The sequence below is a fragment of the Cuculus canorus genome, chromosome 13 (genome assembly GCF_017976375.1).
Source record: "Cuculus canorus isolate bCucCan1 chromosome 13, bCucCan1.pri, whole genome shotgun sequence".
Lineage (NCBI taxonomy): Eukaryota > Metazoa > Chordata > Aves > Cuculiformes > Cuculidae > Cuculus > Cuculus canorus.
Genome location: NC_071413.1, coordinates 16,753,305 through 16,767,269, shown reverse-complemented (window position 1 = coordinate 16,767,269; position 13,965 = coordinate 16,753,305). Strand labels below are relative to the sequence as shown.

General features: G+C 40.5%; 1 protein-coding gene across 11 annotated transcripts in view; it reads left to right on the top strand.

Annotated features, from left to right (window-relative positions):
* Nucleotides 1–13,965, top strand: part of WWOX (WW domain containing oxidoreductase) — a 547,784-nt gene that overhangs the window by 291,281 nt on the left and 242,538 nt on the right. For 2 of the 11 annotated variants that reach the window (XM_054078608.1, XM_054078607.1), the window contains exon 9: nucleotides 476–581. The exons of the other annotated variants lie outside the window; for them this stretch is intronic. In XM_054078608.1, coding sequence (XP_053934583.1) covers nucleotides 476–581 — 106 coding nt within the window. The remainder of the gene's footprint in view (nucleotides 1–475; nucleotides 582–13,965) is intronic. 11 annotated transcript variants of the gene reach the window in all.

The window sequence follows — 13,965 nt, the reverse complement described above, 5'->3', positions numbered from 1 at the left end:
GAAATTGCATGTGAGTTGTTATCAGCACTTGATATTAGTACTTATAGCTTAAAGAACTAAAATCATTCAGTAAGTCCCCAGTGTTTTCACTGGGTTTAGCCAAACACTGCCTGCAACCTACGCTCAGCTCTCTGGGCAGGGACTGTACAGATAGGAGGAGAAATTTGTGCCTGGGGTTTTTAAACACTGTTTTCTTTGTTGCCTTAAAAACAGTGTCTACTGTCTGTTGCTCCATCACTGTGAGGTTAAAGTGTGCTCCCCAATCAGCTTAGAGTAGACCATTAGTACTCAAGGTCAGAAACAATTGAGAATCCTTTTAAATGAAAAGCACTGCAACCTCCAGTAACTCTGAGCATCTGTTTTTTATTAATCTGCCTGAATTTCCTTGGCTCCTCTCCTCAGCAGTTTAGTGGAGACAGGGAGTTCTCTTGGAGCATTTGTTGTGTTTACTTGAGCAGCACCTTTTGACTTGCAGACAGCTGGCAAGTCCTTCCGTGCCAGAGCTCGAACCGTGATGGTCAGACTTGTGGACTACATGAAAAGTCTTTCTATGCTGCTAACACCAAGACCTGGTCTTTGTGGTAGGTGAACTCTTTTTGACCTCATAAACTTGTCTGCTCTGTCAGTGTGCAGTGGGTTTTTAACAGCTGATCTACTTTGAGAAAGCTGAGGTCCCAGCTAGAGGCATCCTTGGGTGACGAATCAAAGCACAAAACCATTGCTCTTCCACTGATGGAGCTTTGCTCACAGTTTGATTTTGGTTTGGATTTGGTTTACAGACAAAGTTTCAAAAACCTGTGATGGTTTGTATCTGTGTCAGTGGTTAAGTGGAGGTGCAAGAGGCAAGCAGTGGACTCGTGTCATGAACTTCGATATTTTGGTATAAACCTAGAAGCTGACAGAAACTTCCATCCGCAACTATCCTGCCCACAGAGGGTGGACTGCTCACGTACCACTCCACAATAAATGAATAAAAAAAAGAATGAATAAATAAACCCTGTAGTAGAAAACAAAGACACAAAGGGAAGAAAGTAGTAAATAAAATTAAATAAGTGGTAGTAAACACTCGACAGTATTGGTTGTAATACATGTTAAGCCTTGTGATTTTATCCTGCTTCTTGCTCAAGTTACGCTGCATGGTCCTAATTTGACATGCCCCAAGGCTGGCAGCTTTACATGCAAAGTAATACATATATCTGTATAAATATCTATGTATATATCTATATCTCTGCGTGCACGTGTGTATATGTGTGCTAACCTGCTGAAAGTTAAAACCAAAAGCCTTCACGGCTGGCTTCTTTGCTCATAACACTTCTCTGGATTTTTTAAATATGGATATTTCAGTATTCTTATGTATTTTGTCTATGGCCAGGCTCAGACCTTCTAATTCTTGGTATTCATATTTCATAAATGTGCCCTTTGTTTATTTTACATTAAGGCAAATACTGCATCATTCTCTTACCTTTATAGTATTTCTATTATGCCTTTATTACTACATATAATAAACGAAAGCACAGTTATGTTAAATTATATGCAGCTGAACAGCAAGGCAGATACGTGAAAGAAAAATTATCCTGTGTTTTCTAATCTTGAATTTCTTCCAGTACATTCTGTGGCAATGGAGTTAATTCATTCACTTGGGTTCTGTTCAGTCACTATGTAAGTGATAAGTGTTTTAATACTCAAGTAGTATATTTTTACACTGACATCTTAGGGAGGTGCTCAGTTTTACAGAATGCCGATAGATCTGTTGTAAAAATGAAATAATAAATCTTAATGTACTACACTGAATTTATTATACTTTATGTTTATTTCCAGGAAAAAAAAATAATTTAGATCATTTTCAATGCTTTACATATTTACTGAGTGAAAACCTGGCTTACCGTGTCCGTAGCAAAATTCTTCTGGATGCACAAAACTGTGGCGGCACCTCTGGGATTGTGCCTTCTGTAATAGTTAACCCTTAGAAGGTAGTTTGTAACTGAGCTATAATAGTTTCTGCTCCTAAAAGAGTTACTTTTGGAGGAACTGCATCGGTACAGAAGATCTTGGTGAGGTGTTTGTATAGAACAGAGCTTATGACTTAGGCTTTCTGTTTTCTCCAGAAGGAAGTTTTCAGGGATAAGTAATGAATTATTATTCATGATGAGATGAGAGAGAAAGCAAAGCTTTCTCAAGTGTAAGAAAAACGCAATGGTTGATTTGTTTGACCGGTTTCTCTCAGTTGTATTCAGGCAGTGATAACAACAGAAATACCAGTGTGCAAATGGGAGGAAAACTGGCCATTCAGGGACATTACAAACTCCATGCCTCTTTGCTAGGGCATGGGCTGGCACACAACTGGGATCAGGTGATCTTCATCCAGTGAGGATTTAGCCCATCATAAACATCTCCGATAACGGGGATGGTGTTAAAACAGCCAAAGGAGGGAATTGAAATTGTACTTTGCACACGACCAAAAACTGTAAAAATATTTTCTCAAAGATCTTAGTATGATCTGTTCATGTAGCATTTATAGAAACAAACTCCCCTTTATTTCTCTCTTTGAATCTTCTTGCTTTCGTTTACTTATAACTTACAGGCTGTGTGGGTGGGTTTAGGATTTATAATAGTTTGCAGGTGGTTCTCACTGTTTTTCTTTCCTTTAACGTCTCTTTGTTTGTTTAAGAGAAATCACAGTGGTATGAGTAGAGCTGAAGCCTGTGAATGTAACAGAATGGTTTATCCTGGCAAAATAGGAAGGAAGGCCAAGGAAAGAGAAAGGAAAACAACAGAAAAAGATCGGATATAGGTTCTACTAATTAAAGAGAACAAGTAATTTATATCTGAATATAGTTCTACAGCTCTAGCAAGAATAGTGTTGAAAACTTACAGATGGGAAAATATTTTCTTAGGTAAAACTAAAGTTGTAGTTCCAAGATAAACCTAATTTTGACCTTAGCTTTATGTGAAAATCTATTCTCTCCATCACATTTGCATTAAAGAAATGCGTCCAGCAGAGTTTGCCCAAATTTTACGCATGTAAGTCAGCCTGGTTTTGATATGTGAGGTTTATTTTTTTAGAAAATCATTGTATATCCAAGATTCATTGAGCTGATAAGGATTCGGTTATTCTGCCAAATGCTTTTTTCTGTTAACTCTGAACTTTCTATGTTCTAATGATTATTCCTTAGGAGTCAATCGTGTGTATCGTGTGAGTCAATCGGTGGATGTGTTCTTTCCATCTTAGAAATGTCCCAGAATCTGGATTTAATTCCAGGCCTCCAGAAATATTAAGCCAGGATCAATTCTGGAGGATGAATTTTCTTCAGCTCCAGCCTGGGGAGTAGAAATACTTTGCCACAGTCTCCCACCAGGTCTGAATTGTGATGTCACAACTTACAGGTGTTGTTTTTCACTCTGTTTTAATTTCAGTAAGCGACCTCTTCATCCATTCATGAGTGCATCCTCGTGTTGCTGCAGGGGTGGTTTAGATTGTGAAGTTCTCTGAACCTTTCCTGCACTTTGTTCTTCTCTCTTCTTTTTTTTATTTCGACTGGTTTATTTCGACTGGAGCCCCAGACCACAACTGCCTGGCCTGGGTTGGACTGCTGGCTACTGTTGTGTAATCTGGGCTCCAAAGAAGTCACATCCTTGATTTAACAGGCGGGCTCACTTCAGAAGTATTTTTCCCACTCTGCAACCCAGTACATCCATGTTTCATGTTTTATCATGTTACATAAATAATCTTATCTTTGCCTGCAGTATTTCTGTTAGCTACAGCATTGCTGAATTTTGTAACAATATGCCCTTTGCAGCAAAATGTCACCAAAAAGTTATATACTGTAATAATTTTCATCTGTTTCATAAAGACAGACAATTTTTAAGATTCATGTTCATTTCATCATTGAAATCTGAGTCTTCCTACATTAATTTATAATGAAACCTCATGCTCCCTTCTACATTGATCACTAATTTTCTGTCTTCTTGATATGTGTTAAAATAAACTATAGATAGAAAGGGCACGTTATAGGCCTGACACCATTGAGTTAAATAGAACATAGTTCTGTAACTCATCCCTGCAGCCTGCCCTGGCCTTTGTTTCACAGGGAAAATCCTGGAAATCTGATTGTCAAAGGCAGGCTGCCTTTGCCACGCAGAGGATTCAAGGTGTTTCTCCATTGCTGTCATTAGATAACCTGCATAACAGGGATTTCAGCTGTCAGCCCACGAAGCGTGGAGTCCAGGCTGTAAAAAGATTTCGGAAGCTGATTTTTTAAGTCCTCCCATATGAGGACAGGCTGAGAGAGTTGGGGTTGTCCATCCTGGAGAAGGGGAGGCTGTGGGGAGACCTTAGAGCAGCTTCCAGTGCTGAAAGGGGCTCCAGGAAAGCTGCGGAGGGACTCTTGATCAGTGAGTGCAGGGATGGGACAAGGGGGAATAGTTTTCAGCTGGAAGAGGGGAAATTGAGATGAGATCTTAGGAAGAAATGTTTTGCTGTGAGGGTGGGGAGGCCCTGGCCCAGGCTGCCCAGAGCAGTGGTGGCTGCCCCATCCCTGGAGGGGTTCAAGACCAGGTGGGATGGGGCTTGGAGCAACCGGATCCAGTGGGAGGTGTCCCTGCCCATGACAAGGGGTTGGAACTGGATGGGCTTTAAGGTCCCTTCCAACCCAAACTATTCCGTGATTATAAAAATATTGCTCTGCAGCTGAATATTATATGGCCTCCAAATCAAAATCAATGCTGAAAAAGAAAGAATGCTATCGGTTAAGAAGATAACATGAAAACCAATACGAAGGACGTGAGCTGAAGTGTACCTCGTTTGTTATCCTACCTGCCAACGGGGAGTACCTGCTGCATTTACAAACAGCAAAGGTCCATTGGAGGCTCCCAGGGAGATAATCTGTCCTGGAGCACCAGCTTGCATCTCTAATACAGTTAGAGACTGATTTAAGTCATGAAGCAAGAATTTCAGTGTATTTCCAATTGTTTTCATTAGCGATGACAAACCTATCGGAGCTGACTGCCACAGTAGAGTTTTACTGGGAAAATGTCACATTTGTGAGCTTTCCAAATACCGGGTGACGTTTCCTGCTCTGGGGCGGTCGAGGGGAGAGAGCCCTGATAGACTTGGAATAGAAGGGAATTACATTTGCGTGTCGCCCAGTGCAAATAGCAGTGGGGGAGAAGGTAAAGCTTCAGAGCTCCCCTGGTAAATTAATTTTCCCTAATTGCATTTCATGGCAGGAAACACAGATATTAGAAGTGCCTGTTGAAATAACGCAGTATTTAAATTCTGATTAATCCATAGGTCAGGCAAGAACTGCTCAATACGTGTCTCTAGAAGGAAAGCTCTGCTTTGAAAGAAAACAAGACAAACACCCACTCTGTAAATAGATGGGGAGAATTCTTTGAAATGCTGTTGTAATTTAGTAGAAGACCAAGCCGGTAGCTATAAAACTACTGAAACTGTAAAACAACATCAGTAACACATCCTTCAGAGATCTGAGGCAGAATGATTTATTAACTTAGTTTTGTTCCCTCCTTCTTCTTAGGAAAGCTTTTTTGTTGTTGTTTGTTTTCAGAAATCCCTTGCTAAATGCATATTATTATTTGTCCTGGTGAATTAATTATAGATAGAGATAGCACAAAAAGATTCCTATTCTGGCAGTCATCTTAGCTTTTACTCACAGCTGCTCTGAAACTCCAGAGAAGAGCCCCGCAAATGAGAACTGAAACAACTGCAGGTTACTTTATGGGCACTATACCAGCCCTGAAGAGCAATACTGTTATTTCTGACCTTCCTATACAGCACTCTTTCTGTCTGTTAATTTTCATTTTTGCTTCTTATCTCTTTTTCTCTGTGCTCTCCTGTATTTTCAGAGCTTACACTCTGTGGAAAGGAGATTCAGTTGGTGAAGATTTTCTGCCTCTGTCACTGCAACTTTGACATTATGTATATGGTTTAAGAATCTGCCTTGATATTTCTTTATTTCATTCATGTCTTTACAGTTCTTCTCTTTACAGTTCTTCTGCCTGGACGTATGCTAGGTGCTACTCTTTTCTACCACTATCTCCTCCTTTCCCTGCTTCTCGCATCTACCCATTCTCTTTAATTTTTTCTATCAGCTTAGAATTACCAACTGTCTGGGGTACCACATGCCCACATGCTACTGTTATTTGGGAAGCAACTCAGTACAGTCCATCCTAGTCCATCGTGGAACCAGGCATTACTGCTTACAGCCTGTTTTGAAAAAAGTAGATAACACATTATAGAAAGTGAAATAAGCTGAAAATTATGGATTTGGGGGCCCAGTTCTGAGAGGTGCAGACCTGTAGTACTCACACTGATGTCACTAGAAGTTGTGGATGCTCAGCACTTTCTGGGATTAGGCTGTTATTAAATTACATTGAAAATAATAAAGCTCATGCTGAAATGGAGTAAATGCCCTCTCATCTTCTGTGCCATTACAAATTATTAAAAAACTACAAAAAGCCTAATATAAACTACTCATTTTTGGCAGCCTGCTCTCCGTCTCGGGATCGTTGGTAGGAGCCACGTTTGGGCAGACTGCTGTTGTCATCTCGTTGCCCTGGTGCCAGCGTGTGCTGCAAGTGTGCTACACCCTACACGTGTGATGGCTCTGCGCTACCCTCACCTCAGTTCCACCCACCTGTAGAGAGAAAATGAAGGCTCTTTCTAGATATGCGTGTCCAGAGAAGAGCAACGAAGCTGGTGAGGGGCTGGAGAACAAGTCTTATGAGGAGCAGCTGAGAGAGCTGGGGTTGTTTAGCCTGGAGAAGAGGAGGCTGAGGGGAGACCTTATTGCTCTCTACAACTACCTGAAAGGAGGTTGTGGAGAGGAGGGAGCTGGGCTCTTCTCCCAAGTGACAGGGGACAGGACAAGAGGGAATGGCCTAAAGCTCCGTCAGGGGAGGTTCAGGTTGGATATCAGAAAAAAATTCTTCACAGTAAGAGTCATTGGGCACTGGAACAGCTGCCCAGGGAGGGGGTCGAGTCGCCTTCCCTGGAGGTGTTTAAGGAACGGGTGGATGAAGTGCTGAGGGTCATTGTTTAGGGAGTGTTAGGAATGGTTGGACTCGATGATCCAATGGGTCCTTTCCAACCTGGTGATTCTGTGATTCTGTGATTCTGTATTGCCACTCTGACTCATGATGTACTACAAGGCACATGTAAAAATTGTCTTAGGCATGTAAGATTGTCACTTCAATGGCATTTTTTCAGTTATTTGCCAGTGTTTTTAGCCTAGCTGGAAGATATTCTCCAGGTTTGCAAAAGGTGGGTTTCTTTGTTGGCACGTAAGGTTGTCGTTAAATACGCTGTCCTTGTTATGGAGCAAAAATCAGCTGCAGTACCTGGAGTTCTGAACTGGATAAAGATCTGTGGGATTTACAGCTGAGTTGAGTTTCTAGTTCTCTGTTCACATTAATTTAGAGTACTATACAGCTGCAGTAGTATTGTAAAAGTGGAGAAGAAGAAATTGGATATAATTCACTGTCTGTTATATAGCTTAAATTTAGAAGATGGGTTGCTCCCTTTCAGTCTCATAATCTGGTCAGAAGCAGTTTTACTTTTGGTGAGCCAATGTAAGTTTTGGCAGCACAGCTTTTGTGCAGAATTTTTCTAAAGCCACATTTCAGACTGCAAATCCTTTTGGAAACAGAGTTCTGCTGCACACACTGTAGTTCACAGCACGTGTCGGGTTTTAAAAGATGTAAGTAATGGATAGAGCAGAAGAATGAAGTGAAGGAAACCGAAGGAGTTCTCTGTGACCTCCAGGTGACTTCACTGATATAAATAAGTTGCTCAGGATTTACCTCATTACAGCCGAGAGCATAGTTCCCCTGGGGTGTGGGGAAGGAGCTCTGTGCCTCTCACAAGGAGCTCTCTTGGACGGGACCAGAGAGGAACAGCCAGGGCACTGGGGAGGACTCCTGCATGGAGGAATGGAAGCAGTAGGGCAATATGCAGATTATTGTTCTAATAGGAATGGTAAATGTATTTTACTGGTGTTAAAGCTGAGAATTTTTTACTAGAGCTCAAGCATATGGAGTTTGGGAAAAAAAAAAAAAAAAAGAGAACCCCAGGAGCTCTGAAGGACTGTGATTAATGACCTAATTAAAGAGACATAGTTGATGTACTTAAACATTGCCTCCCTGCCCCCAGCTAATAGAGAAGATGCTCGGAAATTATGACTGGATGCTTCCTTTTTGTTAGCAAGGCACTGTCATACAGATTGGCACCACCTGACAAGGGCAAAAATGTTTCCCAGCACCCCCATCCCCTCACCCGAGCACCTGATACAGAATTGACATGAAAGGAATGGGAAAGACTTGGTTTCCCACTTGGGTCTGGAGAACAGGGATTTTGTGAAACAATTTATAAAAGGTGCTCCTTGAAGAAGGCACTGTCGTGCTACCGATGTTTCCTTGGGTTTGTAGAATAGCTTCTTTCTCCCCCACCTCAGCTGGATCAGTTCCCTGTTAATGGAACCTGAAAACAGGGCAGGCAAAATTCTGTGTATTTGTGTGACCCTGTGCTACCCCAGGATTCTCCTCGTAGAATCTCATCTTGAAATATATCTTCCTTCATGTTGTACAGGTTTGAATACGTAAACAGGGAAACCTCTTTGATTTACGTAAACTAGGAGGTGTATTTCGTAGGTATTCAAATAGTATCTCAAACTTCCATCCGTCTGCACTCAATAATCAGTGAACAGCACAGAAATTATCTTAACTTCTGAGTATTTGAATGAATTCCTAGGCAGTTAAGATTATCTTTATGTACACTGCCTTATTTTCTGTGTGGTAATAAGTGATGGTGATTAAATCATAATTGGGAAAGAACCTGGAAATTTTCCTTTTGGAATGAAGCTTTTTTAACCTATTGAAAGGTAGAAGTATGTTTAAAGTGGGTAAACCTTTCCTCCTCACTGAATGAATCAAAATCTTGCTTCCCCGAGTCTCAGTTTTGCGATCTATTGACATCTTCCTCCTAAAACTACTTTAAAATGCAGTTTTTAATGTAAACACTAAAAAAGCCTCAGAAGTAGAAGCGTACACACACTCCTTAATCTGATGATCCCGGAGCTGGTACCCTGGGGCACACTTCAGGGAGCACACATCAAGGAAACCCTCTTGATTCATTCTACAACAGGAATGTGCTTGTTACAGGCTTCGAGCCGCTTCTGTTGAGCAGCCCCAGATAACCGTGGGTGAGGATGGAGGCTGGTGGTGTGGCGCTTACACACACACACCTGTTGGCAGAAGCAGGCAGCTGCACCCATCCGTTTCATTCAATCTGGAATCTCTTGCTGCGGCGAAATGCCCAGAGAAGCCCCCAGCGGTACCGTAACCTGCTGTCTGCTGAGAGACTGGAAACTGCCTATCCGATTCTGCCCCTGTTGGCACTTCAAGTGGGAAAGAGAGGTTTCCTCTTAGCCTGGGTGCGGTTCTGGCTGTACGCAGCCTTCGGTGATGCAGGACACAGGCGGCCTGACTGCAAGCAGTTGTTTTCTTTATATTAGCGAGTTTTATGGCTCTTAAGGGAGACATGAAACTGGCCAGTGATCTCCAATATTTGCTGCGCGGTTCTCCGTCGTCAGTAAATCTGAGCTTTATTTTTCAGCATTTCTGATAACTGAGCTCTGTTTCTTCCCATCCTGAAGACCCTGAAGCTATGCATAGAAAATGCATTGCAATAAAGATGGACACTCACATTTTTGTGTCTGAGCTGCAAATACTAAATGGAAAAGTTCAGAGACGTGAAGTTAGTTGTTCTTATTCTCTGCCCTCTGGTGCTCCCCCTCAACCCAGTAAGTGTAGTTATTTTAATAAAACATGATTGCAGCTTTTCAGCCTTCTGACTAACATGAAGTGTCCTATCAGCTGAACAGCTGATGCATCTTCAGTCTGAAAGATATAGCACACAGGGGGAATTGATTCAGGTTTTAATGGGTCTTTTGCATCTCTGAGCTCTGTTCTCTTGCAATCCGACTTTACGCTGTTTTATTTGGGTGGAATATTTCCATGTAGTTCAGGAATTTAATCATCCTAACTAATTTGATGGCTTCTGAATTCTAAATCAGAAATGCCTAGGCAGTCTTTTCACTATTCTTATCAATAATAAGATACTTAAGCGTTTGTGGCAATAACACGATGTGTAGAGTTTTTCATTCCCCTCTGTCTCCTGTTAGCGCTCCATATGGTAACATTTAAGTGTGTTTCTCAGGCACAAACTGTTGTTGCTCACCAGACTGGTCCCTTCAGGTGCTGGTCTCCATCTGTGGATTAATTCCCTTCCATCATTCTTACTGCCGATACTGGAAGCAGCTGTTGCCTTTTCCTTAGTGGCACGCAGGTCAGGAGATGACCTTAATGAATGAGCAAGGAGGAACGTCTGTCTGCCAGCCTGCCTGTCTGTCTGCCTTCATTTAGCTAGAAAATAGCATATTGATATTTGCACAGCGGTATAAACCCATGATTTTTCTGCATGTCTTTTATCCTGATAGAGGGTTTTTCATTGTAATGGTTGTAGCACAAATAATGAATGACCACCATCAGGGGAAAGTTGATCCCGTTTGTGAATAGAAGCTGGTGCAGTTATGATAACATTTGTGTTCACTCCCTGCTCTTTAACTGTTGTATTTAATTGTTTCTTGTGAACAGACAATATCCAAGTATGAATTGATTTGTTTTGAACTTTTATCTAGTTTAAAAATAATCATAAGTGTGATCATGTCTCATCACTTTCAAATAGATTAAAACCGCTGTTGGATGGAATATATTCTCTTGTTGCCACCCTACCAATTCTAAGGTCGAATATTGAATTTATTGCTCTGTTCTTACTTGGAAAAAACTGCTGTGAAATGGAAATTTTGACTGTTTAAGGATCTGATCCTTCTGGTGTTTTACGACAAAAGAGGTTCTTTAGTAACCTGCTCTCCTTGCCACAAGGAGGCTGTGGTCATCAGTTCTTGACAAATTCTGCAGTGTTCAACAGGGTGTCAGAACCTGAGCCTGTTTGCACTTGGGAAGCAGTCGAGTAGTCTTGCCCAGTAAAGCTGCCTGAAACCATCTGTCCTGAGGAGATGTCCTGCTGAATATTTGTAGAGGCAGGCTTAATTGTTAATTATCTTAACTCTTAATTGTCACACATATGAGAGGTTTGCTTGTTTTTCCTTTGTTTTCAGTGCAGTTTAGCAAACCCGTTCATTGTTAAGAAGTAAAAGCAAAGGGTGTTGGCCATCCAAAGATGTTCTAGTGTGGTCAGTTGCTCTACTTAACTTCCACTGAAGTGGGAGCAATTGTTCTAAAACCAGTTGGACTTTAATGAGTTGTCCTACAGCACTGAGGCACAATGGAGGAAGGTTGAGTGAATAAGAGCCAAAGACTGGATACTGAAGTTGCACAAATTCAGCTTGGAAATAGGATGGAATTTTATGATAGGAAGAACACTAACTCTTGGGAAAAAATGTATTTGTGTCTATGTGTTACATTTTCCATTACTTGAACCTTCATACTAAGATGAGCAGTTCTGTAGGAAATGAAATAGAAACTGTCCCCATTAGCAAAAAGAAAAAAATAATCTGAATTTGATACAGGAATTATTACCTGAACTTCAGTGTGGATGGACAATTGGAGCTAATTATCCCTTCTGAAAAACAAATCCATCATTCATAAGCTTTTTGATATCCTTAGGTTTAAAAAACTAAAGTTAAAATATAAAAGAGTATTGATTTCTCTCTTCTTCATCGTTGCTGTCTCTTTTTCTTTTCTGGACAGTCCAGCACACAACACTGCCTGCAGGAGTGCTTGTAAACTGACTGATTGAAATTTAGATGCATCGAGATGTAGATTGTAGTCCAGAAAAAAATAAATCCTTGTTCTTTGTTGATTCATGAACTGCACTTTTTTTTTCACCTTAAAGGGGGACTGGGCTTGCCTACCTGTGCTCCAGGTAAATAACGTAAGGGCAGAGAGCTGAGCGAGAAGGAGGATGTGAAAACAGAGCAACAGGCTGTTGCTGGCAGTGGAACTGCGAAAAAAAATAATCAAAAGATAAATTATGATTAAGGTGCAACACTGTGTTATATTCAGATTGGTAAGATTTATAATGCGAATGATGTGATTTTCTCATATTGAAGTGATGTGATCAGTCGCTAGGTTATCGGTACAATTAAAACACATTTTTAAGGGAAATATCCCTTTTACATCTGGTTCTTGCACTCTAAGTTTATCTTTAAATTTATATAGATTTAGAGATATATGCTTGAAATTTCTGTACCTCTTAGGGGTAAATAAATATGTTAAAATAAGCTATGGGTTGTATAGTACAGTATAACAATGATAAATGATGTTGTGTGTAATTTTTCTACTATTAACATAAAGTAATATAAACTGAAGGACACTAGTCTATTGAGAGAGTTAGTAGCTAATGTTCCATATCAGATGTGGACAATGTCAGGACTGAATACAGATTAGGCAGTGTCCTTTTCTCCCCAGGGGAATTAAACTTTGAGACACCACTGGCTGCCAATGGTTTTACTGCATTTTGTTGGTGCCTGTGGTGCCTTTCTTGGTCTATTAATTCAGAAGCTGTAAATGACAATGTGAGCAAAAAAGCTTTTCCAGTGGGATGCATTTCATTTATGTATTCTTGTATCTACAATACCTTTTCAATCCGTTTTGGCACAATAACTGCTTTAAAAATTGGGTAGCTTATCCTTACTTTGGAGTGAACCTGATCAGGATATTTTTTCATTTGTTTCTTTTTTCTTGTTTGGAGAAAACAAAGTGATGTGTTTGGGAGACTTAGAATAATCCGGGAACTTCAAGTATTAAAATGGATTTTCTCTACCCCCTCATTTTCATGATTTACATATGGTATTGTATTTAGAAGCACCGGGGAAACTCCAGAAATAAACACACACGCACACAAACACACACCATATTTAATTAGAAAATACCTGGTTTAAACAACATTAGAATTTAGGAAATTAGGAGTTCTCAGGCATTTTCTTTAATGATTGTATGTTTAAATGCTTTTCTAATCAATAATAAGATTTGGTTCTAAGGGTTTTCTAATTGAGAAGCATTTACTTTCTGAGCACATCATCTCTAGTGGGCTGGTGCAGGGGCTGTCTGCAGCCACGGAGCGCTGGGGCCGTGTGGGAATGTGCACGGGTGAAGAGAGAGATATTAGAAATACGTTTGGAAATAGGTCTCATGCAGCAAAAGCTGTCGGGTAGTTAGATATCACACTTAATGTCGAGAAAACACGATGATGAAATCAGTAAAATCTGCATATGGACTAAACTCTTTTAATTTGAAATCTCATTACAACTAAACTTGTCCACACAGCATCTTGTTAAAAAAATGTCTTTTACAACACCACGTTTCATTTTGCTGAGAAAAAAAACTTGTGATCTTGCTACCATTTGACGGTTATCAAGGGAATACCGTCTCAAGTATTTTCATCCCCCCTCCCCAAATCCCAAGTTTCTATGGAGCAGCAGCCCAGGTTTCTGCTATTGACACACACATTGTTATTCTTCGGGTGGTCTTTGGTGTGATACGTTTGTCATGGTTCATAAATTTTATTGTTGCACTAAAACCAGGGTTAGAATATCCTCAATGCAATTATAAAAATGTATTAAAACTGAGAAGGATAAAAATATGGTGCAAGATGAGCTTTTAATGATTGTATAAATGTTCACTGTTCCATGGAAAAAAATGGAGCTTTTCAACATCGGCATAATAGGGAAATGCAAGCGGAGGGCCAAACTTCTTGTCTCTGGAATTATGTGGGTTTTCAGCATAGAAATGGTGTTTTAATTTCTGCTTGGAAAGCTGGAGGTGTTAAGGCTTTGAGAAGAAGCAAAACTCATGCCCCCCTTTGGGCTGTAATGATACAAGGATCTATCCCTTTTCGCTGTGTGAGATGCTGGAAGTCATCTGGAATAA